Source organism: Somniosus microcephalus, chromosome 2, assembly GCF_052327205.1.
Source record: "Somniosus microcephalus isolate GS21.2 chromosome 2, FLI_Smic_1.0, whole genome shotgun sequence".
NCBI classification, from domain to species: Eukaryota; Metazoa; Chordata; class Chondrichthyes; order Squaliformes; family Somniosidae; genus Somniosus; species Somniosus microcephalus.
This window is the reverse complement of record NC_140988.1, coordinates 337,181,561-337,207,735: the sequence shown is the minus strand read 5'-3', so window position 1 is coordinate 337,207,735 and position 26,175 is coordinate 337,181,561. Positions and strand designations below refer to the sequence as shown.

General features: G+C 45.7%; 1 protein-coding gene across 3 annotated transcripts in view; it reads right to left on the bottom strand.

The window, feature by feature from the left end:
- Positions 1-22,872, bottom strand: part of pstpip2 (proline-serine-threonine phosphatase interacting protein 2) — a 200,708-nt gene extending 177,836 nt beyond the window's left edge. For 2 of the 3 annotated variants that reach the window (XM_085975407.1, XM_085975408.1), the window contains exon 1: positions 22,604-22,872. In XM_085975407.1, the coding sequence (XP_085831533.1) occupies positions 22,604-22,636 (33 nt within the window). In that variant the 5' untranslated portion in view covers positions 22,637-22,872. The remainder of the gene's footprint in view (positions 1-22,603) is intronic. The other variant, XM_085975406.1, reaches the window with a different exon arrangement.
- Between the last annotated feature and the right edge of the window lie 3,303 nt (positions 22,873-26,175).

Below are 26,175 nucleotides of genomic sequence, written 5' to 3'. Positions count from 1 at the left end.
ACTACTCGGCTTCTTGGCGCTGTCGGAAGTCGGAACACCTCAATAACAGGAGTCTGACTTTCCCGCAGTGTAGGTGAGTACCCAATTACTGTATACTGCACATTTCTTGATTTTTAAATTTTTGTTTGTTAAAAATAGCCTCGGTAGATAACCCTCTCCGTCATCCGGAATTTTTAATCAACCGGCACCATCCCAGTCCTGTCGGTGCCGGATACCAAAGTGTTTCCTGTAATAGGCCGAGGACAGAGAGATCAGAGTGGGAGTGAAGCGGAGAATTAAAGTGACAGGAGACCGGACGCTCAGGATCGCCCTTACGGACTGAACGGAGGTGTTCCACAAAGCGGTCGCCCAATCTGCGTTTGGTCTCCCCAATGTAGAGGAGACCGCATCGTGAGCAGCAAATACAGTATACTAGATTGCAAGAAGTACAAGTAAATCGCTGTTTCACCTGGAAGGGGTGTTTGGGGCCCTGGACAGTGGGAAGGGAGGAGGTAAAAGGGCATGTGTTGCATCTCCTGCGCTCGCATGGGAAGGTGATGGGCGAAGGGGGAAGGGCTGTTGGGGGTGATTGAGGAGTGGACCAGGGTGTCGCGGAGGGAGCGGTCCCTTCGGAATGCTGAAAGGGGAGGGGAAGATGTGTTTGGTGGTGGGATCACATTGGAGGTGGCGGAAATGGCGGAGGATGGTCCGTTGAATGTGGAGGCTGGTGGGGTGAAAGGTGAGGACAAGGGGAACTCTGTCGTGGTTCCGGGAGGGAGGGAGGGGCAGGGGTGAGGGCAGAAGTGTGGGAAATGGAACGGTCAAGGGCCGTGTCAACCACAGTAGAGGGGAAACCACAGCTGAGGAAAAAGGAAGACATGTTGGAAGCACTGGTATGGAAGGTGGCATCGAACAGATGCGGTGGAGTTAAACGGGTGATAGCTCATTTTACATCGGGCTGCCGCCCATTTTTGCACAAAGTCAAGATCGACACCCGAGTGAGACTGTCTGTAATTACCCATAGGCTCATAGGAAATTTCATAGGCTCGTCTGAATGTTAATAACAAGAGTAGACAGAGACATGTGTTTAAAAGCATTGTCGACTCTGCTTCACCTTTACCGATTTTGTTTAAACAATAGAATGGCATCACATTCACCCAATGCCACTAAACAGCGACCAGTTCTTGACAAGTGCCCTCTTCTAAAAAGGGGGCACCACTAATACAATTGGTTCAAACAAACTAAAAATGCATGCACAAGTTACTGTAGAATCAAATTTTGTCCTTTACCACAATGATCTGATTCACTGATTACATCATTTTTTCCTCATTGAAACGTATAAAATTCTGACAGGGCTAGGACAAACTGGATGCAGGGAGGATGTTTCCCCTGGCTGGGGGGTCTAGAACGAGGGGTCACAGTCTCAGGATACGGGATAGGACATTTAGGACTGAGATGAGGAGAAATTTCTGCACTCAGAGGGTGGTGAACCTGTGGAATTCTCTACCACAGAAGGCTGTGGAGGTCAAGTCACTGAATATATTTAAGAAGGAGATAGATAGATTTCTAGACACAAAAGACATCAAGGGGTATGGGAAGAGAGCGGGAATATGGTATTGAGATAGAGGATCAGCCATGATCATATTGAATGGCAGAGCAGGCTCGAAGGGCCGAATGGCCTACTCCTGCTCCTATTTTTCTATGTTTCTGCAAATTACTATTTACTGTTATAATGCTGAGGTGGCGGGAATTTTTCATAGTATTCCACACATCCACAGCAGGTTTAGTTTGCCTAAAATTGAACAGGAGGATAAGGTACTGCTTGCAACATGTTACTGATCATTGCTACTAGTTCCTGTAATAATCAGTCAAGCCCTGTTCACAATTACGTGCAGTCTCAGACATTCTCTTCTGGTTCCAAATATCACCCCGCCCAACTTTCTTTCCAAATAATTAGTTCCAGGTTCGATCAGGTGTTGCAGATATACATTTCTGAAAGCTGGCGTCATTTTTTCTAGTGTCACTTTGACTTGTAATTGGAAGGAGTGCCTGCTCAGCAGATCCCAGTCATGGTACTGGCATGCATGCAAGCCTATTGAGTTACATTCATTGAGTAATACCTTCTGTTGGTGCAACAAAAAAATCAATTATGATTTGTAATAACTGCTTTTAATATTTAAAACAATTCCAGAAGGAATCATTTTGTGTTCAGCCGTGGCTCAGTGGGTAGCACACTTGCCTCTTGTCAGAAGGTTGTGGGTTCAAGTCCCACTCCAGGGACTTGAGCACATAAAGCTAGGCTGACACTCCAGTGCAGTACTGAGGGAGTGCAGTACTGAGGGAGTGCTGCACTGTCAGAGGCGCCGCCGTTCAGATGAGACTTTAAACTGAGGCCCCCGTCTGCTCTCTCAGGTGGATGTAAAAGATCCCGTGGCACTATTTTGAAGAAGAGCAGGGGAGTTCTCCCCGGTGTCCTGGCCAATATTTATCCCTCAATCAAGATCACTAAAACAGATTATCTGGTCATTATTACATTGCTGTTTGTGGGAGCTTGCTGTGCGCAAATTGGCTGCCAGGTTTCCTACATTACAACAGTGGCTACACTCCAAAAAATACTTCATTGGCTGTACAGTGCTTTGGGATGTCTGGTGGTCGTGAAATGTATTATATAAATGCAAGTCTTTTGGCTTCAAACGCTGGATCACTGTACACTTCAAAATGTTTTGAGTTGGTTGGGCCTATACTCATTGGAATTTAGAAGAATGAGAGGTGATCTTATTGAAACATATAAGATACGGAGGGGGCTCGACACGGTAGGTGCAGAGAGGATGTTTCCCCTCGTGGGGAAATCTAGAACTTGGGGGCACAGTCTCAGAATAAAGGGTCGCCCTTTTAGAACTGAGATGAGGAGGAATTTCTTCTCTCAGAGGGTCGTAAATCTGTGGAATTCTCTGCCCCAGAGAGCCGTGGAGGCTGGGTCATTAAATACATTTAAGGTGGAGATAGACAGATTTTTGCAAGATAAGGGAGTGAAGGGTTATGGGGAGTGGGCAGGGAAGTGGAGTTGAGGCCAAGATCAGATCAGCCATGATCTTATGGAATGGTGGAGCAGGCTCAAGGGGCCAAGTGGCCTACTCCTGCTCCTATTTCTCATGTTCTTATGTACCAGACATTTTTGAAGGGTGAAATATATTTCCTGGGGTGGTCTGGGGCATGTTCCAAAAAGAAGCTAAATCCACCACGGCAAAGACTGCACTTTGTGCACTTTAGGTTGCTCGCTGTAATACAACTGATGGAATATTGAGTACAGCTGCATCTCAACGCGCTGATGTCTCACTGCACTCTCATTGTAACTACTTTGTGTACCTCATACAGGAGGCCATTGGGTTTCAGTTTACACAGAAAAATAATTGCAGAATGTGGTCACAAAGCACTAATCAAAATCCTGGGAATCCACGGTAAGAAAAAGCCATTTAACTAAGGCCTTGAAGCAGTGGCCTCCACTACAGGGCTGTTTTTCCAGTTGCACATTGTGTTTTGAGTTCCCAGCTTTTTAGGGCTATTTGAAAGCTGGTTTTGTCAGCTTTTCCACGTACTGTACGGATGCTCCTTCTTCTGACGGCAAGATATCCGCTCTGCTGAGGTGGCAACAACAGCACAGAAAACTTCACTTCTGATATTATATGAAGTAGGGGTGGGAGGAGGCTGGTGTGGAGCACAATCACCGGCATGGATCTGCTGGGCCGGACGGCCTGTTTCTGTGCTGCAAACATTTCGTAGTGCTCCGCAGCCACGTGGTCTTTGACGAACAGAGGACACAGCTAGAGTCAAGCACAGACGTTGCAATAAGAGTGACAAATACCATTTAGTTGTGTCACAATGGGGATAATTTTACCCCCCACCTCAGAAGGGCGGGACAGTGTTTGGTGGGGGATGGGGCTTAAATTGTTAAAAATGGGAAACCTGACCCAACCCGCCGCAAATGTGCCTACTTCCGGTTCAACTGGGGCGGGTCTGGGGGTCGGCCGAGTAACCTGCTCTGGAGAGGCAGGGCAGTGATTATAATATTTAAATCAGGCTCCGTGCCTCCGATTTTATCGGCGATTTTAATTTAACGGCTGAGGGCCAGGTTTCCCAGGGCTCGGGAAACCCACCAGCTAAAGGGAGGGGGAAGCTGCCAGATCCAGCGGGTAAGTGCTTTTCCACCGCTGCTTTTGGACCAGGAGGAGCAGGTGTGCTCCCCCCTCCGGCCCCCCCTCCCCGCAAGCAAACCTACTGCTTTCTGCCTCCCTTCCGGCGATCTCCCCCCCCCCCCCCCCGCCCCCCCCACCCCCCTGCAATCTCCCGGAATATCCCCCCTCCGACCCCCCCGGCGATCTGATCTCCCTCCCTCCTCTCTGCCGTGCTCCCAGAACCCCCTACTCCCGCCATGACCCCCTCAGCCCCCATCCCCCACCGACCAAACATCTTCTCGATTGCCGGGGACCGTCCCTAGCGGTTCCTGGCTGACACCTTGCAGCACAGGCTATCCCGTTTGGCGGCCATCCAGCCTCTCAATCTGGCCAGCTGTCAGGCAGGAAACAGAGTAAAACAATTTCCAATGAGGTCCTGCCATTAAATCTGGCAGGACCTCCACGTTCCGGGTTACCCGGCCGCTGACCGGCGTCCCCGCAAATATTTATGTCCTATGAAGAAGTCACATGTCAGTTGAGCAGATCAACCCCAAGAGCCCAGCCTCTAAGTGAAGGTTCTAGAAACATGGAGCATCTCTGTGCAGCATTGTAATAAACAACGTGGCGATATTTAAATCCCCACTGGTCTCAGACAATTAATCAAATTACAGGTGGCTACAGGATAGTGCGGGGGAGGGGCCCTCGTGAATTCCCCGCCTATCCAGAGACAAAGATAAAATCTAAAGTAATGGAATTTTTGTAGCCTCACACCAAAGCCCTGTGGACAATTGGTCTTTGAGATTTCCTTTATATGACTAGGTTACTCATTGACAGAAAACATCTACTGAACCCAGAAATCATTAAATCATTAATGTCACCGAATGCCTTGAACTTTTGCAGATAAACAAGCTGGTATTCTGCTTCTCCTGTATTGCATGTCACTCCAACACAAGTCCTGCTCACTTTAAACTTTTTTGAAAAATTGTACAGAAGGAATCTGTATTCAGCTTTTTACCATATGTGTCTGTGTCAGCCGTGGCTCAGTGGGTAGCACACTCGCCTTTGAGTCAGAAGGTTGTGGGTTCAAGTCCCACTCCAGAGACTTGAGTACATAAAGCTAGGCTGACGCTCCAGTGCAGTGCTTCGGGAGCGCTGCACTGTCGGAGGTGCTGTCTTTCAGATGAGATGTTAAACCTCAGGTCTCTCAGGTGGATGTAAAAGATCCCATGGCACTATTTCGAAGAAGAGCAGGGGAGTTATCCCTGGTGTCCTGGCCAATATTTATCACACAGAAATCACACAGTGCAGATAGAGGCCATTTCGGCCCATCGAGCCTGCACCGACACAACCGACACATATCCCATCCGATCCCCGTAACTCCTACACCAACACATATCCCACCCTATCCCTGTAACCCCACGTATTTAATCCCCCTAACACTAAGGGTCAATTTATCATAGCCAATCAACCTAACCCGCACATCTTTGGACTGTGGGAGGAAACCGGAGCACCCGGAGAAGACCCACGCAAACACGGGGAGAATGTGCAAACTCCACACAGACAGTCGCCCGAGGCTGGATTTGAACCCGGGTCTCTGGCACCGTGAGGCAACAGTGGAAACAGTGCTAACCACTATGCCACCGTGCCTTAACAAAAAAAACAGATTATCTGGTCATTATCACATTGCTGTTTGTGGGAGCTTGCTGTGCACAAATTGGCTGCCGACAACAGTGACACCACTTCAAAAAGTACTTCATTGGCTGTAAAGCACTTTGAGATGCCTGGTGGTTGTGAAAGGCGCTATATAAATGCAAGTCCTTCTTTCTGTATCATATATATTAATGACTTGGATGAAGGAATAGAGAGTTGTTTGCAGTTAACACTAAGTTAGGAGGCACAGTAAGCTGTGTGGATGGGAGAAGGAAATTACAAAGGGACCTGGACAGATTAAGTGAGTGAGAAAAACTATGGCAGGTGGAGGTCAAGCTGGGGAAATACAAGGTTTTGGATCTGAGAAAAACAAATCGGACTATTTAATTAATGTGAGAGACTAGGAGCTGTGGAGAAGCAAATGGACTTAAGTATCCATGTATACAAATTATTCAAAGCTACTGCACAGATACACAAGTAATCAAAAAGGCTAATGGAATGTGGCCATTATCTCAAAGGGGTTGGAATTCAAAAGTGAGGAAATGATGTTGTTGCTATATACAAAAAGGGGGATATAACAAAACCTGGGAACTACAGACCAGTCAGCTTAACAGCTGTGATAGGAAAGATACTGGAATCTATGCTAAAAGAAGTGATAGAAGAGCAATACAGACAGAAAATATAATAAAAAATACTCAGGATGGCTTCCGAAAGGCTAAGTCATGCTTAACTAACCTGATAGAATTCTTTGAAGAGGTAACGGAAAGAGTAGACAAGGGTAATGCAGTAGAAGTCATATACTTGGATTTTCAAAAGACCTTTGATAAGGTACCACACGGTAGGTTCATGACAAAGGTTAAGGCATATGAAGTCGGGGGACAAATAGTTGAATGGATAGCAAATTGGCTAAAAAAATAGAAAGCAGAGAGTAGAGGTAAAAGGTATTTATTCAGATTGGAGGAAGGTAGAAAGCAGTGTTCCTCAAGGATCAGTGTTGGGACCACTGTTTTTCATAATTTACATTCATGATTTGAATTTAGGAACGAGTAATATCATAATTTACAGATGACACCAGACTGGGGGGTATAGCTAACACTGAGTAAGAATGCAACATAATACATTAGAAAACTTGCAGACGGGGCAGTTAAGTGGTAAATGAACTTTAGCATAAAGAAATGTGAGGTGATGCAGTTTGGTAGGAAAAACAGAAACATCATCTACACCGTAGAAAATAAAAAAAACTGAATGGGGTAGAAGAGCAAAGGGCTCTAGGGATACGGGTGAACAAATCATTAAAAGCAGCATCGCAGGCCAGCAAAACAATTAAACATGCTAACAAAGCACTAGGATTTATTTCTAGGGGGTTAGAATTCAAAAGTATTGAAGTTATGTTAAACTTGCACTTCATGTATTGTGCACAGTTCTGGTCTCCATACTATAAAAAGGACATAGAAGCACTGGAGAAAGTGCAAAAAAGATTTACAAGGATGGTGCCAGGACTGAGAGATTACAGCGATCAGGAAAGATTGAACGGGTTGGGGCTTTTTTGTTTAGAAGAGAAAAGACTTAGAGGAGACCTGATAGAGGTCTTTAAAATTATGAATGGGTTGGACAGGGTAGATGTGGAGTGAATGTTTCCACTTGTGGGAGAATCCAAAACTAGATACAAGATAGTTACTAATAAAAATAGGGAAAGAAGAAAAAATGTCTTTACTCAGAGAATGGTTAGAATGTGGAACTCACTGCCACCGGAAGTGGTTACGGGAAATAGCTGAGATGCTTTCAAAAGGAAACTAGACGAGTACATTTTTAAAAATTCATTCATGGGATGTGGGCATCGCTGGCAAAGTCAGCATTTATTGACCTTGAGAAGGTGGCGGTGAGCTGCTGCCTTCTTGAACCACTGCAGTCCGTGTAGTGAAGGTACTCCCACAGTGTTGTTAGGGAGGGAGTTCCAGGATTTTGACCCAGCAACGCTGAAAGATCGGCGATATATTTCCAAGTCAGGATGGTGTGTGACTTGGAGGGGAACTTGCAGGTGGTGATGTTCCCATGCGCCTGCTGCCCTCGTCCTTCTAGATGATAGAGATCGCGGGTTTGGGAGGTGAGAGAAAATGAAAGAAAAGAGAATAGAAAGATACGCTGAAAGTCCGAGGTGAGGTAAATAGAATTGGAGGAGACGCGTGTGGAGTATAAACACCAGCACAGACTAGTTGGGTCGAATGGCCTGTTTCTGTGCTGTATATTTAATGTAATTCTATGATGCTTCAGTTAATAGTCTTCATGTGGGTCCAAACTAAAATTAGCCCAAATTCTAATAATTTTATCCTCCTTACAGTGATATGATACTAATTCTAAAGCATTCCATCTGTGTAACACTGTCCAACACACGCATTTTTTTTATTCGTTTATGGGATATGGGTGTCGCTGGCAAGGCCAGCATTTATTGCCCATCCCTAATTGCCCTAGAGAAGGTGGTAGTGAGCCGCCTTCTTGAACTGCTGCAGTCCGGGTGGTGAAGGTACTCCCACAGTGCTGTTAGGTAGGGAGTTCCAGGATTTTGACTCAGTGACGATGAAAGATCGGCGATATATTTCTTAGTCAGGATGGTGTGTGACTTGGAGGTGGTGGTGTTAGTCTCAGTGTGATACACTCTGGCCCCAGCATGAGCCTCAGTGCGATGCGTTCTGGCCTGTCAGTGATCCACAGTGATGTACTCTGGTCTGTCAGTGACCCTCAGTGCAATGTACTCTGTCTGTCAGTGATCCTTGGGGCGATGCACTCCAGCCTCTTGCAATACCTTCCCAGGCTGGTCATGGCTTACTCATCGAGGGGTCATTCAGAGTGAGCTCCTGGCATGTAACCTGTCAGTGATTGGGAGCTTACGGTTTTGGATGGAATATCCAGGGCTGCTTAAAAGGGAAGTGTATCTTTGGTCCAGAAATGTTTTGTAACACTTGTACAACATTGCATTGTAGCTGCAGAACACTATAGCTGTGCCAGAACACCAAGGTTCCCTCAACCAACATAACAAAAAAAAATTATCTGGTCATTATCACATTGCTGTTTGTGGGAGCTTGCTGTGCACAAATTGGCTGCCGACAACAGTGACACCACTTCAAAAAGTACTTCATTGGCTGTAAAGCGATTTGAGGTGTCCGGTGGTCGTGAAAGGTGCTACATAAATGCAAGTCTTCCTTTCTATATTATCATATATATTAATGACTTGGATGAAGGAATAGAGAGTTGTTTATCCAAGTTTGCAGTTAACACTAAGTTAGGAGGCACAGTAAGTTGTGTGGATGGGAGAAGGAAATTACAAAGGGACCTGGACAGATTAAGTGAGTGAGAAAAACTATGGCAGGTGGAGGTCAAGCTGGGGAAATACAAGGTTTTGGATCTGAGAAAAACAAATCGGACTATTTAATTAATGTGAGAGACTAGGAGCTGTGGAGAAGCAAATGGACTTAAGTATCCATGTATACAAATTATTCAAAGCTACTGCACAGATACACAAGTAATCAAAAAGGCTAATGGAATGTGGCCATTATCTCAAAGGGGTTGGAATTCAAAAGGTGAGGAAGTGATGTTGTTGCTATATACAAAAAGAGGGATATAACAAAACCTGGGAACTACAGACCAGTCAGCTTAACAGCTGTGATAGGAAAGATACTGGAATCTATGCTAAAAGAAGTGATAGAAGAGCAATACAGACAGAAAATATAATAAAAAATACTCAGGATGGCTTCCGAAAGGCTAAGTCATGCTTAACTAACCTGGTAGAATTTTTTGAAGAGGTAACGGAAAGTATAGACAAGGGTAATGCAGTAGAAGTCATATACTTGGATTTTCAAAAGACCTTTGATAAGGTACCACACGGTAGGCTCATGACAAAGGTTAAGGCATATGAAGTCGGGGGACAAATAGTTGAATGGATAGCAAATTGGCTAAAAAAATAGAAAGCAGAGAGTAGAGGTAAAAGGTATTTATTCAGATTGGAGGAAGGTAGAAAGCAGTGTTCCTCAAGGATCAGTGTTGGGACCACTGTTTTTCATAATTTACATTCATGATTTGAATTTAGGAACGAGTAACTCAATATCATAATTTACAGATGACACCAGACTGGGGGGTATAGCGAACACTGAGGAAGAATGCAACATAATACATTAGAAAACTTGCAGACGGGGCAGCTAAGTGGTAAATGAACTTTAGCATAAAGAAATGTGAGGTGATGCAGTTTGGTAGGAAAAACAGAAACATCATCTACACCGTAGAAAATAAAAAAAACTGAATGGGGTAGAAGAGCAAAGGGATCTAGGGATACGGGTGAACAAATCATTAAAAGCAGCATCGCAGGCCAGCAAAGCCATTAAACATGCTAACAAAGCACTAGGATTTATTTCTAGGGGTTTAGAATTCAAAAGTATTGAAGTTATGTTAAACTTGTACTTCAAGTATTGTGCACAGTTCTGGTCTCCATACTATAAAAAGGACATAGAAGCACTGGAGAAAGTGCAAAAAAGATTTACAAGGATGGTACCAGGACTGAGAGATTACAGCGATCAGGAAAGATTGAACAGGTTGGGGCTTTTTTGTTTAGAAGAGAAAAGACTTAGAGGAGACCTGATAGAGGTCTTTAAAATTATGAATGGGTTGGACAGGGTAGATGTGGAGTGAATGTTTCCACTTGTGGGAGAATCCAAAACTAGATACAAGATAGTTACTAATAAAAATAGGGAAAGAAGAAAAAATGTCTTTACTCAGAGAATGGTTAGAATGTGGAACTCACTGCCACCGGAAGTGGTTACGGGAAATAGCTTAGTTGCTTTCAAAAGGAAACTAGACGAGTACATTTTTAAAAATTCATTCATGGGATGTGGGCATCGCTGGCAAAGTCAGCATTTATTGACCTTGAGAAGGTGGTGGTGAGCTGCTGCCTTCTTGAACCACTGCAGTCCGTGTGGTGAAGGTACTCCCACAGTGCCGTCAGTGACCCTCAGTGCAATGTACTCTGGCCTGTCAGTGATCCTTGGGGCGATGCACTCCGGCCTCTTGCAATACCTTCCCAGGCTGGTCATGGCTTACTCATCGAGGGGTCATTCAGAGTGAGCTCCTGGCATGTAATCTGTCAGTGATTGGGAGCTTACGGTTTTGGATGGAATATCCAGGACTGCTTAAAAGGGAAGTGTATCTTTGGTCCAGAATGCAAAGAAAGCATCTAAGCTATTTCCCGTAACCACTTCCGGTGGCAGTGAGTTCCACATTCTAACCATTCTCTGAGTAAAGACATTTTTTCTTATTGTAACACTTGTACAACATTGCATTGTAGCTGCAGAACACTGTAGCTGTGCCAGAACACCAGGGTTTCCTGAAGCAGCAATTATCCTGGTAGAAATAGGACACAGGACGGTTCTTGGTTCAATACTTCAGGCACCCATCCCACAGGATTGGCATCTAGAGTGCTTAGTGGTACTCCATGCCAATGCTGTGCCAGCCATTCAGAAGACCTAACAGTGTCAGCTGTGGCTCAGTTGGTAGCACACTCGCCCCGGAGTCAGAAGGTTGTGGGTTCAAGTCCCACTCCAGGGACTTGTGCACATAAAGCTAGGCTGACACTCCAGTGCAGTACTGAGGGAGTGCTGCACTGTCAGAGTGGCCGTCTTTCGGATGAGCCATTAAACCTCTCTCAGGTGGATGTAAAAGATCCCATGGCACTATTTTGAAGACGAGCAGAGGAGTTCTCCCCGGTGTCCTGGCCAATATTTCTCCCTCAACCAACATAACAAAAACAGATGATTTAGTCATTTTCACATGGCTGTTTGTGGGAGCTTGCTGTGCGCAAATTGGCTGCCGCGTTTCCCACATTACAAAAGTACTTCATTGGCAGTAAAGCGCCTTGAGACGTCCGATGATCATGACAGGCGCTGTATAAATGCAAGCCTTTCTTTCTTTCTAACTTCAAATGCAAAAGAAAACTGCAGATCGGACAATATAATCCAAGGTGGAGGTACCTACCATTACCACATAGTAAATAGATGAGCAAAGCATGTGTCCTTCCACTAAGACTACCTTACAGCTCTTTGAATGCTTACCGTATATTCACTCACAGGTCATTTGCAGCCGTAACTTTTATCTGATATTCTTGACACATTAAAACCTTAAAAGGGCGACACCCAAAGAATCCTTCTAACGAAGTCTGGTGGTGTAATGCTTGTACTCACGCCCAAAGTGGCCTGCAGGATGGTCACTTGAGTATCGATGTATTTGCTTCTGACACTTGCAACATCTCAACACCACATCTCTATTTGTAGGACAATGTAGGAACATAAGGGCAAGGTAGAAGAGCCCCTGCAACATCAGTCCCTTCAGTGCATGTTGGAAATCAGGGTCATAGACTACACAAAAATAGTAAGGAGGATAAAGTCAGGGGCCTCTCCAAACTCGAGTCCAGGACCATCCTTCTCATCTTCTTCCCCTATTCACTTATTCTTCACCCCTAGGCAAATACTAAAACACACAATTTCGTACAGTAAAAGTCATATAAGTGACATTTAAATGGCTGTTCATTCTAGCGTATGTTCACCTCCTGTTTCTGTAGGTGCCCCTGTAAGAGAATTTGAATCCGACACCCAATATGGTAGCAACCAATGTTCTCTGTAATTTTTTTTTGGTGCATGGGCCCTTTAACTGGCTGCGCGGCTCATTCAATTTTTCGTGCATACATGGTTATTTACGTCGAGTGGCCTGTGCGGGACCTCCAGACCGCTGAACGGCTGCGCAGCTTAGCGGGAACATTGATTGCGACGTAATCCTTTTATTGTGTTCGACCAAGTCTTGACACACCAACGTCTCTAAGCAGTAGTCATACAGAGAAATAAACGCAATTACCCCGTTTTTCTCCTCGATAGAGAGGTAACCTTCAGCGAACCATTCCTTCTGGTCTCTCTCTACAAATTGTGAAGGAAAACTCAAGATTTTTATAGGCTTCTAGTCACCCACACTGCCCTAGATGATTCATTATGGCACGACAAGCATTATTGTGAACAAGACCCCCAGAAATTAGGTGGTTCCTAAAAAATTTTCAGATGGCCAATCTGTTTACCATCTAGGATGCAACTGATTGTCTTAGCCCCATTGTCCATTTCCTTGTCTCAAGATTATCTTAGCTCTCTCGTTTCACAATGTGGCGACAAAAAGATATCAATAGCACAAATCACACATCCTACACCTCGGCAGAAGCTAAATAGCACAGTCAGCTAAATTGTACCCTGATACATCAAACCCGAAAGCATCCTGGGAATGAGCAATTTAACCATTTCATTATTTCTATCTACAATACAAATCCACAAGCCATCCACAAGTTAAAAAGAAAGCAAAAACCTTAATCATACGAGATTAAACCGAATCCTAATCCTATGTATACACGAATAGGGTATCTTACAGCCCGCCCCTTACCCTCAAAAGAATCAGCCATAGCTCCCAAAACCATAGCAGAAACCAGCAACTCTCAGCACCTTGCCTCACACACTTCAGTTGTTGCAAACCAGCACAAGTACATCCACCCCAGGGGACTTAGATGGCAATGTTGAGTAGGGAACACCAGGTGTAGCACTGAGCTTGAGCGAGGGAGGAGCAAATGGACCGACAGGATTCGGTCAGCTGGACAGCCAGCTTGTACCATTCCTCACCTGCCAAGCCGAGAGATAGGGACTTCATTAGGGTCTGCATATAAAAGGCTGATATCATCGGAGCACCAACATTTTATGTAGTCATTTGAGGAAGAAAAGTCACATCCAGCCTCATCTCAAACAACAAAATGTGAGCTACAAGGTGGAATGCAGCAGCTCATCTGGTGGAACCAGTTTCAAGGTCATCTCATGAGCCAGCACAAGGAGATACAAGGCAACTTCAATCCCCCAAGAGGCATCCACTGATGCCCCATAAGCAGCCACCTCGTTTATTCCGGTCACTCAGAAAGCACCGAGAAGGATCACAAGATTAGGATGTAGGGCACACAAAATATATGCCATTACATAGAATTTACAGCCAAGAAACAGGCTATTTAGCCCAACTGGTCTGTGCCAGTGTTTATGCTCCACCCAAGCCTCCTCCCACCCTGCTTCATCTAACTCAGCTGCATATCCTTGCATTATCAAGAGGACCTTCCAGGGAAACAGCACTGAGCACACACATGACCAGAGTACAAAGGGCAACATATTGAGTTTACTTTATTACTGCTTTGATTTTCTTTCTACTCAGGTCAGCCAATACTTTATTGTATCTTGTACCACTTAGAGCATGAAATTGGGTCACTCTCAAAGCAAACTCCAGCATTCATTTCACATTTGACTTGCCAAACAGCACTCGACTCTACTGCTTGCAGTTAAAGTACTTTAAAATGTTCTAAGGGCGCAATGAGGCATGGAAGTTTGTTGGTTTGTTCTTAAAAAGATGATATGACTCCGTAGCTTGCAGTTATTGCTCTCTGGAGTAGAGTGAAAGTTGGTACTTTGGGGGTCACTTTACAGACCCTAGATTGATTTACTAGATTTTTTTAAAATTCATTCATGCGATGTGGGCAAGGCTAGCATTTATTGCCCATCCCAAATTGGTGGTGACCCGCCTTCTTCAAACAATTGAGTGGCTTGCTAGGCCATTTCAGTGGGGCAGTTAAGAGTCAACCACATTGCTGTGGATCTGGAGTCACATATAGGCCAGACCGGGTAAGAACGGCAGATTTCCTTCTCTAACCAGATGGGCTTTTATGACAATTTAATTCCAGATTTATATAATTAACTAAATTTAAATTCCGCAGCTGCTCATTTCCCTGGATTAGTCCAGGCCTCGGGATTACTAATCCAGTAACATAATCACGAAGCTACCGTAGCCTGCAAGATTGATTCCTGGGATGAGAGGGTTGTCCTATGAGGAGAGATTGAGCCTATACTCTCTGGAGTTTAGAAGAATGAGAGGTGATCTCATTGAAACATACAAGATTCTGAGGGGGGGAATGACAGGTAGATGCCGAGAGGTTGTTTCCCCTGGCTGGAGAGTCAAGAACTAGGGGGCATAGTCTCAGGATAAGGGGTCAGCCATTTAAGGCTGAGATGAGGAGGAATTTCTTCACTCAGAGGGTTGTGAATCTTTGCAATTCTCTGCCCCAGAGGGCTGTGAATGCTGAATCGTTGAGTATATTCAAGGCTGAGATAGATAGGTTTTTAGACTCTAGGGGAATCAAGGGATATGGGGATCGGGCAGGAAAGTGGAGTTACGGTCAAAGATCAGCCATTGAATGGCGGAGCAGGCTCGAGGGGCCGTACGACCTACTCCTGCTGTTAATTCTTATGTTCCTATCCCTTCTTATTTTAGGTTCTTCTAAACTCTTGGAAGCACGTTATTTACATCAGCTTCACTACAATATTGGAGATAGTGACTCAGCTGCTTGTCTAGTAGTAAGCATATCTTTAAAGTTACATTTCAACAAAAGCAGGTCCAAAAGATCCAACCAAACCAAACTAAATAAAAAGCCTGTGTCCCTTTATCTCCTGCCTTCTGTATACAGACTACTTTTAATGCAGCTGTGAATGTACTAAAGCAATGCTTGCTGATGCTTCCACCCAAAGATCTTAGAGCTTCAAAAAGCTCCTCATTTGCTTGCTGGATGGATGTGACTATGAATCCACAGGAGAGACAGGAACAAATTATGCGAGCATTACGCCTGATCAGAAAATCATGAGGTGGGGGGAGGATCCTAGAGGGGACCAAGTAAGATTGTTGGACACCCAATTCTCAGTCCCCAAATCTCACGGTCAGGAACAATCCCACCAGTCAGAAAGTCAACCATTATAATTTTTTTCCCGTATTCCGTTCCAATCCTTAAGAAAAAAATCAATAAGGTTACATTTATCATTACATCCTTAGAACATCCTAAAGCACTTTATAACCAATGGATTATTTTTTGGGCATGTGCAGTATTGTATGTTTTCGCCCACTCCCCCTTCCCTTAAATATATGCCCAAACTACAGAGAGGATGGATAGATGACCAGACAGCACCGCTGGTCCAGACTTGCCGCTAAGGAATGCTTGTTTCCTGATTTGTTCTTCTTCTGTGAAGAGTGAAATCACCTCTGCAACACTCACCGCCGCCCCCCCGCCCCCCGCCAACCCCCCACCCCGCACAGATCCTCAGAAAAAGATCAGGAAAGAACATGGGAAGGCAGGGGACAAAAATAGGCCTTTCATCCGAACGAGCCCATAACTTTCATGAGCTGCTGAAGTCTACATTGGCCGAGGGGCCATCTTTTGGATGAGGCATTAAGCTGAGGCTCCGTCTGCCTGCTCAGATGGACATAAAAGATCCCATGGCACTATTCAAAGAACAGCAGGATGAATTCTCAAAGTTTATTCCCTCAACCAACATGACTAAAAAATATTATTTGGTCATTATCTCATTGCTGCTTGTGGGACCTTACTGTGCGCAAACTGACTGCCGCATTGCCCTACATTACAACAGTGACTACTTCAATAAAAAAAGTACTTAATTGGCTGCCAAGCACTTTGGGATGTCCTGAGGTTGTGAGAGGTGCTGTATAAAGTTATTTCCTTTCTCTTTGTTTGAAGAAGTGCTTCCTGATATTTGTCCTGAACTTGCCTTTTGTGCCTTTGTCCTATAGTCCATTTAACTTCAAATAATAATCTGAATCAATATTTTCTATTCCCACATTATGAATGTTTGTTTTATCTTCACGTGCTCTATAAATCTCCTCAAGATTAAAGGTCACACTACTGCTAAAATAGATTTATCTTTACAACACTGCACACAGCAAAAGTATAAGAATTCACTGGACAAGAATGACATGAGCCAGAAATAAAGTTGATCTCCCACTCTCTTCCACTATTTTGCATTAGCAACTTATTTCAACCCAATTTTTAAAAAGCACCATCTATGGCACGTGTGAGGATTCCATGTACCAAAATATCTTTATGGATGAGATACAGAGCTAGTGTCACCTGGTGCCATATTTAAGCTAAGTTCAGTGCCTTACTTTGTGCCCATTAATAACTGGCAACCCAGATTAAATTTTACTGTGGATAGTCTGGAGAAGCTGGGGTTGTTCTCCTTAGAACAGAGAAGGTTGAGAGGAGATTTGATAGAGGTGTTCAAAATCATGAGGGGTCTAGACAGTAGATAGAGAGAAACTGTTCCCATTGGTGGAAGGGTCGAGAACCAGAGGACACAGATTTAAGGTGATTGGCAGAAAAACCAAAGGCGACATGAGGAAAAACTTTTTTACACAGCGAGTGGTTAGGATTTGGAATGCACTGCCTGAAAGGGTGGTGGAGGCAGATTCAATTGTGGCTTTCAAAAGGGAATTGGATAAGTAGTTGAAGGAAAAATATTTACATGGCTACGGGGAAAGGGCAGATGGGGGAGTGGGACCAGCTGAAGTGCTCTTGCAGAGGGCCGGCACGGGCTCGACGGGCAGAACGGCCTCCTACTGCGCTGTAACCATTCTACGATTCTGCTGAAATTTTCATCGCATTCGGCTAGGCTAATTTAAGCACAGACTCTAGAGGTAAAAAGGACAGAGACCCGACACTACCACCATTTACTGTAGCTTAACTTCTCCCAACAAGAATTTTGAGCCTTGCGTCCTGCCATATAATCAGAGTAGCAAATCATGATTGGCGGGGAGAAACCCATAGCTGGTCTGGGCCACCTTTCCACTTGGAGGTGGCCAGAGGGCGAGGACGTTACCGTTCACAGTACAGAGCATTCTCATTACAGTGTGGAGCACAGTCTTGAATGATCAGCACAGGTAGGAGGTGATCAGCACAGGTAGGAGGAGGCACAAGAAGTGAGAGGGTCACAGATTTAAAGTTGGTTCACAACATAACTCCCCCTAGGCACCAATGCTTGCACTGCTGTTGAAAGCTTGCTCTGGGGTGGGCACTTTAGCTGCCACAGCACAAATTTTCTGAAGCCAGTTTTCTAAGTTAAATTTACAATGTTTGGTGCTGTTATTGAATTGCAAATCTCACCATTGCACCCAGCTACTTCGATGAACACAAGAAAGTGCCTTTACCATGGTGATACTACCCCTTTCATCACACGAGAGGAGTATAGAAAGTGCAGGGGTGAAATTAAAAAGGAAATTAGGAAAGCAAAGAGAGGGCATGTAAAAATATTGGCAAGTAAAATCAAGGAAAACCCAAAGATGTTTTATAAATACATTAAGAGCAAGAGGATAACTAAAGTAAGAGTAGGGCCTATTAGGGACCATAAAGGTAACCTGTGTGTGGAGGCGGAAGACATGGGTATGGTTCTTAATGAATACATTGGCCCCGATTTTCGGGCAGCTGTCGGGCGGCTTTTCATGCGGCCGTGGTCCGAAAAAGCGGGTCGGGACCCCCCCCGCCTGACTTTCGGACCGCCGTTTCCACGCGCCCCGCTTCAGTCCCGCCCACCGCTGGCGGGACTGCTCGTCGGCACACTAATCACCAATGATCACCTTGTTAAGGACGATTTTCCCGTGCCGTTGCGACTTTGGGGCTTTCCCCAACTGAAACCCGCCTGCGGGGAACCCCGCCGATGAGAGCTGGCGTGAAAACAGCTGGCTTGCTTGCTTGCAGCAGCAGGTCGCTGAGGGCTGAAGATATTTAAAGAGGCAGCATTTGCAGGCTGCAGGACCTTGTTGATCAAGGCTTGGGGGAACTATTTGAAGCCTTAGGAGCAGCTGCAGAAAGTTGGAGCCTCACACACTTCTTCAGTGTGAGCTCCTGGGAAGCCCCTCTCACCACCCTAACTCAGGACCTCCTCAACCGAGGCATCTGCTAGAAGCATGGGAGGCCTTTGGCACCTTCCCTTCCTGGCATTAGAGGATCTCCAACAGCAGAGGTGGCAGCAGCAGAACCAGGAACAGCAGGATGATTACCAGGAGCACCAGGCTGCTGCTCACTCACCTGAAGCTGCACAAGCCAGAAGGGGCCAGCGCTTGGAAGTGGCTTGAGAGCACCTTGTTGCGCTTTAGGGGGCCAGTGGGACCCGTTTCTGCACTGGCAGTCCTACTCAGAAGGACTTCCATGAAGATCTGGTTTCTCTGAACAACAGATGGCCAACGCTCCTCAAGAGATGTCATTCTCTTATGAGCACTCACCATGTTTTCCGTATGCTGGCGAGTTATCTCCTCCATGGAGGTTGCCAACCTTTCCATGGTGCTGCTTTCATGCACCAGTGACTCCACAAAGGCTCTGCTCATGGTCGCTATGGACTCCTCCATTCGCTCCACACTCGCAGCGACCCTGGAGACAAAACCTGCCAGAGACTCCTGCATCTGTGCATGGAGATCCATCACCTCTTCTCTTGCGGATGGACCCAGAGGCAGAGGGTTGAGATGCAGCGCAGCTGAGCTGAGCTGGCAGAGCCCTGCGCCCTCCGACGAGGACTCTCCACTGCTGTCCCTGTCTCCAGAATCTGCTGAGGCTCACTTGTCAGCTGTGAAACACCAGGTGACAACACTACTCTATGTCCCAAAGGTCCCCCCGAGGTGTGAGTGTCTGCGCTGGTGCTGGGTGCGCTTACTTCTGCACTCTCAGAGGTTGGAGCTTCCTCTGAGGAGTCTGGCTGCACAGCCTCTTCCTCCTCCACAGTGAGGACAGGGGCTCTGGATGGTACTGTGGGGGAGTAAAGGAAGGAGTTACAGATGTAATGCCAAGGTTCCTCTGGTGACTCCCAGCGAGTTGGCATCTGCTGACACCTGCATCCATGAAGCATTGGTCTCAGTGGGAGGCCTCTTCCTCCCTGACCTAGGGAAGAGGACCTCCCTGTGGGCCCTAACCCCATCCAATAATGCCTGCAGTGAAGCCTCGTCGAATTTGAAGGCAGCTCGGGGTCTGGCACTGGCCACAGCTGCTGCAGGCTCCTCTGCCATCCTGTATGGTTCATTTGGAAGCCTTCAGAGGATGCAGTGCTTGCCATGGACCTTGAAAGCACCATGAATGATGACATCATACTGTGGGGATTTCTGACTCGATTTAGACAATTAGCAAGGCTTCCCACATGCTGGGAATTAATTGGCCAATTGAGGGAAAATTGCGTGGGGCTGGCTGACACTTTTTTATGTGTGTCAGAAACCCCACATTCGGGGAAATCCGACCATTTCCCACACAAGCCAAAAATCGGGGCCCTTGTGTCTGTTTTCACAAAAGAGAGGGACGATGCAGAAATTGCAATCAGGGAGGAGTGTGAAATATTAGATGAAATAAACATAGTGAAAGAGGAAGTGAAAGCCCGGATGAAATGTATCCCAGACTGTTAAGAGAAGTAAGAGAGGAAATAGCAGAGGCTCTGACCATCATTTTCCAATCCTCTCTGGCTACAGGTGTGGTGCCAGACGACTGGAGGGCTGCTAACGTGGTACCATTGTTTAAAAAGGGAGAAAGGGATAGACCGCATAATTACAGGCCAGTCAGCCTAAACTCGGTGGTGGGAAAATTATTGGAAAAAATTCTGAGGGGCAGGATAAATCTTCATTTAGAAAGACACGGATTAATCAGGGATAGTCAGCATGGATTTGTTAAGGGAAGGTTGTGTCTGACTAACTTGATTGAATTTTTGGAGGAGGTAACAAGGAGGGTCGATGAGGGTAGTGTATTTGATGTAGTCTATATGGATTTTAGCAAAGCTTTTGATAAGGTCCCGCATGGCAGCCTGGTCACGAAAGTAAAAGCCCATGGGATCCAAGACAAAGTGGCAAGTTGGATCCAAAATTGGCTCAGAGGCAGGAAACAAAGGGTAATGGTTGAAGGGTGTTTTTGTGACTGGAAGGCTGTTTCCAGTGGGGTTCCGCAGGGCTCAGTACTGGGTCCTTTGCTTTTTGTGGTATATATCAATGATTTGGACTTGAATTTAGGAAGTATGATTAAGAAGTTTGTAGATGATACAAAAATTGGCCATGTGGTTGATAAAGAAGAAAGCTGTAGACTGCAGGAAGATATCAATGGACTGGTCAGGTGGGCAAAACAGTGGCAAATGGAATTCAATCTGGAGAAGTGCGAGGTAATGCATTTGGGGAGGGCTAACAAGGCAAGGGAATACACATTAAATGGTAGGATACTGAGAAGTGCAGAGGATCAGAGGGACCTTGGAGTGCATGTCCACAGATCCCTGAAGGTAGCAGGACAGGTAGATAAGGTGGTTAAGAAGGCATACGGGATACTTGCCTTTATTAGCCGAGGCATAGAATATAAGAGCAGGGAGGTTATGCTTGAACTGTATAAAACACTAGTTAGGCCGCAGCTAGAATACTGCGTGCAGTTCTGGTCACCACATTACAGGAAGGATGTGATTGCACTAGAGAGGGTACAGAGGAGATTTACGAGGATGTTGCCTGGGCTGGGGAATTTTAGCTATGAGGAAAGATTGGATAGGCTGGGGTTGTTTTCTTTGGAACAGAGGAGGCTGAGGGGAGATTTAATTGAGGCATATGAAATTATGAGGGGCCTAGATAAAGTGGACAGGAAAGACCTATTTCCTTTCGCAGAAGGTCAATAACCAGGGGGCATAGATTTAAAGTAATTGGTCAGAGATTTAGAAGGGATTTGAGGAGAATGTTTTTCACCCAGAGGGTGGTGGGGGTCTGGAACTCACTGCCTGAAATGGTGGTAGAGGCAGAAATCCTCATCACATTTAAAAAGTACTTGGATATGCACTTGAAGTGCCGTAACCTACAAGGATATGGACCAAGAGCTGGAAAGTGGGATTAGGGCGGAGAGCTTTTTGTCGGCCGGCACGGACAAGATGGGCCGAATGGCCTCCTTCTGTGCTGTAAATTTCTATGATTCTATGATAAGAAATCTGAGTGCGGATGAGGAAGCAAATTTCAGCTGATTCAACCTACGGTCCCTCCCACCACAGCTTCCAGCTGCTTCTTAAACCGGGGGTTTTGCCTCCGTGACCCTACTCAGAAGTCCTTTCCTTGTGTTGGTTGCCCTCTGCACTAAAACACTTCCAGACACCACTCCTAAATGTGCCTTTTGCCAGCTTGCACCTACACCCTATCTCTCGTCAAAGTTTAGCTTTAAAAAATGCTCAGATTTACACTGCCTTTGCTCCATTATCTTACAAAAGCGAAATACTGCGAATGCTGGAAATCTGAAATAAAAACAGAAAATGCTAGGAATACTCAGCAGGTCAGGCCGCATCTGTGGAGAGAAAAACGTTAACTCTGTTTCTCTCTCTCTCCACAGATGCGGCCTGACCTGCTGAGCGTTTCCAGCATTTTCTTTTTCGCTACGACGAGAGGAGCGCCGTGCGGAATCATTCCCCCCCAAAAAGGCGATCATTCCAGGTGATAATTGAGCAGTTCCGGTCATTGTCACGTTGCTGTTTGTGGGAGCTTGCTGTGTGCGAATTGGCTGCCGTGTTTCCTACATCACAACAGTGACTGCGCTTTGAAAAGTACTTCATCGGCTGTAAAGCGTTTTGGGACGTCCGGTGGTCGTGAAAGGCGCTATAGAAATACAAGTCTTTCTTTCTTTTAGAATCACCCTGAATGAAAGGGCAGTAGCAAGACCAAACCAAGGATGAAGCTAATCTTCAGGAGAAAACACACAAGAGATACACATACCTACACACACAAGGAAATTGTTAGATATTATTGTTAGAGTTAGATACTTCATCAAAGCCCAGCAGATACAGGAGAAGTGCTGAGGGTCCCCAGCACCCGGCTCACTGGTGGGGCGACACTTGTGATCAGCCTCTCCCCGGACCCACCGCTCCACACAAGCTTCAGCTACTCACCCAGAAGTTGTCCCTGAATCGCGACTCTCTCATGTTGAAGTTCAAATACGGTGCCGACCGACCCGTGCGCTAACACTGCACCCGAAGTAAACCAGGGACTTGCTTTTTAAGGAGCGTGTCCTGTCCTGCCAGGTTTGGGGGATATTTCAGTCTTAAAGGCTTTGAGTAACAAGATTCGTTCCCTTTCGGCGGCTTGACTCCTTGATCCAAAAAAAACCACACTTAAAAAAAAGGTTACCTCTGGGTCCTAGTGCCTGCTGAAACTGTTCTACCGTGTGGGAAGAACACAGTGGAGTGTCACTGACCCACGTGATATATTTTTAAAGTTGGGAAATGTTCTGTTTATTAAAGCGAGGAATACCAGTGGCGAGCAATGGAATAATTTTCTATTTTAGGCAGCCAGTGTGCTACCATTAGGCACGCCCAGTTGAGGTGTTGCACCAGTTATAAATATAGAAGTTGCCTCTATTCAAACCCAGCAATGTGTCTTAACCTCAATCTAGGAAATGCACTTCTCACGTTTCCATTTATCACACCAGATATAATAAACCCACATTAGCAGAATCAGTCTCCCAACTTAGTGTCAATCACAGCCTTATTTTGGGCAATTTTATGTTCATATCATAGAACCATACAGCACCAAAGGAGGCTATTCGGCCCCTTGTGCCCATGCCGGCTCTTTCAAAGAGCTATCCAATTAGTCTCACTCCCCCTGCTCTTTCCCCGTAGCCCTGCAAACTTTTCCCCTTCAAGTATTTATCCCATTCACTGTTTACTACATTTCCGAGTTCCGTGTCATCTGCAAACTTTTGAAATTATGCCCTGAATGCCCAGGTCATTAATATACATCAAAAAGAGCAGTGGTCCCAACACCGAGCCCTGTGGGACACCACCGTATACTTCCCTCCAGTCTGAAAAACAACCGTCCACCACTACTCTCTGTTTTCTGTCTATTAGCCAATTTTGTATCCACTGCCCCTTTAACCTATGCTTCAGATGTTGTGGTGCCTTTGCTCACTATCAGATGGACTGAGATTGCCTAAACTCACCCATCCCATCAGCCTGGGGTGGATTCAAAGCCGGGTCCCAGAGGCGAAAGGCAGTGTGCTAAATCTAACCCCTCTCCTTATTATAATATAATATTGACCTTGCCTTTTGGGAAAAGTGGATTCAAACATAAGAACATGTGGAAAAGGCCCAAGAAGCTAGAGGTGCTTTGTAAACTGAGGAACGTGTCGACTATAAAAGCATATGGAATCCTTGCCTTTATAAATAGAGGCATAGAGTATAAAAGCAAGGAATATAGCTAAACCTTTATAAATCACTGGATACACCTCAACTTGAGTATTGTGCCTAATTCTGGGCATCAGACTTTAGGAGGATGTCAAAGCCTTGGAGAGGGTGCAGAGGAGATTTGCCAGAATTATACCAGGGATAAGGGACTTCAGTTATGTGGAGAGACTGGAGAAACTGTGATTGTTCTCCTTAGAACATAAGAACATAAGAAGTAGGAGCAGTAGTAGGCCATACAGCCCCTTGAGCCTGCTCCGCCATTCAATAAGATCATGGCTGATCATCGACCTCAACTCCACTTTCCCGCCCGATCTCCATATCCCTTGATTCCCCTAGAGTCCAAATATCTATCTATCTCAGCCTTGAATATACTCAAAGACTCAGCATTCACAGCCCTCTGGGGCAGAGAATTCCAAAGATTCACAACCCTCTGAGTGAAGAAATTCCTCCTCATCTCAGTCTTAAATGGCCGACCCCTTATCCTGAGACTATGCCCCCTAGTTCTAGACACTCCAGCCAGGGGAAACAACCTCTCAGCATCTACCCTGTCAATCCCCTTCAGAATCTTGTATGTTTCAATGAGATCACCTCTCACTCTTCTGAACTCCAGAGAGTATCGGCCCATTCTACACAATCTCTCATCATAGGACAGTCCTCTCATCCCAGGAATCAATCTAGTGAACCTTTGATGCACCACCTCCAAGGCAAGTATATCCTTCCTTAAATAAGGAGACCAGAACTGTGCACAGTACTCCAGGTGTGGTCTCACCAAGGCCCTGTACAATTGCAGCAAGACTTCCTTACTCTTATACTCCAACCCCCTTGCAATAAAGGCCAACATACCATTTGCCTTCCTTAATGCTTGCACAAGGACACCCAAATCTCTCTGAACAACATTTGAAAGTTTCTCACCATTTAAAAAATATTCTGTTTTTCTATTCTTCCTACCAAAGTGAATCACCTCACATTTCCCTACATTACACTCCATCTGCCACCTTACAGCCCACTCACTTAGTCTATCTATATCCCTTTGCGGACTCTTTGGGGTAGATTTTCCTGAAGCTGTCGGGAAGGAGGCGGGACTACAACTTTCAGGTTTTAGTCCCGCCTACATCGACGTCTGGCTAATCCGTGTGATTTTCCCTTGATTGACCTTGTTGAGCCCGCCCAGCGGGTTCAGCAGGTCAATTAAGGGCCGCCTGGCAACAGGTGACGTCACAGACTGAAATTTCATCTGTCAAGAGGTCTTGACAGATGAAATTTCAGTGTTTCACAGCTGTTTGAAGCTGTCAAACACTGACAGTCTGACTTCTAACCTGAGTCCTTCTACGCAGACTCAGTTAGAACTGTCACCAGCAATGAAAGCTGAAGGCTGTCACTTTTGACAGATTGCAGCCATTTTGCTTTCATTGCCGGCTGAGTGATGGACTCCCGAAACCTAGAGGAAGAAAGGCTGTTAAGGTAAGTACAGGTAATTTAAACTTCTTCACACACTTTAGACACACCAAACACACTTACCTTTGCACTTATGCACCCATCACTCACCTGAACACTGACATCGCGACCCCTCCAAGTCCTTCAACCCGACGGCCCACCTGCTCTAACCTGGCATGGTTTGGAGCCATCGGGAATCCCACACGACACCCCTCAAAATAGGAATTAGGCTAAAAACTGCCTGTTAACAGGCAGTTAATTGGCACTAATCCCTTCCCTCCTCGGGTCGGCGGGTCCCAGTGCGGGGCGGGTACCCGCCTCCTCTGAAACCTACATGGAGGCGGGTTTTGGGTGGGATGGTGTCGTGACCCCCAATTTCAGGATTTCCCACCCCCCCACAAGCCTGAAACCCTGCCTGACGGCTCCAGGAAAATCTACCCCTTTGTGTCCTCCTCACAGCTTACTGTCCCACCTAGCTTTGTATCGTCAGCAAACTTGAATACATTACACTCGGTCCCTTCATCTAGGTCATTAATATAGATTGTGAATAGCTGAGGCCCCAACACTGATCCTTGTGGCACCCCACTAGTTACAGCTTGCCAACCTGAAAAAGACCCGTTTATCCCTACTCTCTGTTTTCTGTCCTTTAACCAATCCTCTATCCAAGCTAATATATTACCCCCAACCCCGTGAGCTCTTAGTTTGTATAGTAACCTTTTATGTGGCACCTTATCGAATGCCTTCTGGAAATCCAAATACATGACATCTACTAGTTCCCCTTGATCCACCCTGCTCGTTACATCCTCAAAGAACTCCAGCAAATTTGTCAAACATGATTTCCTACC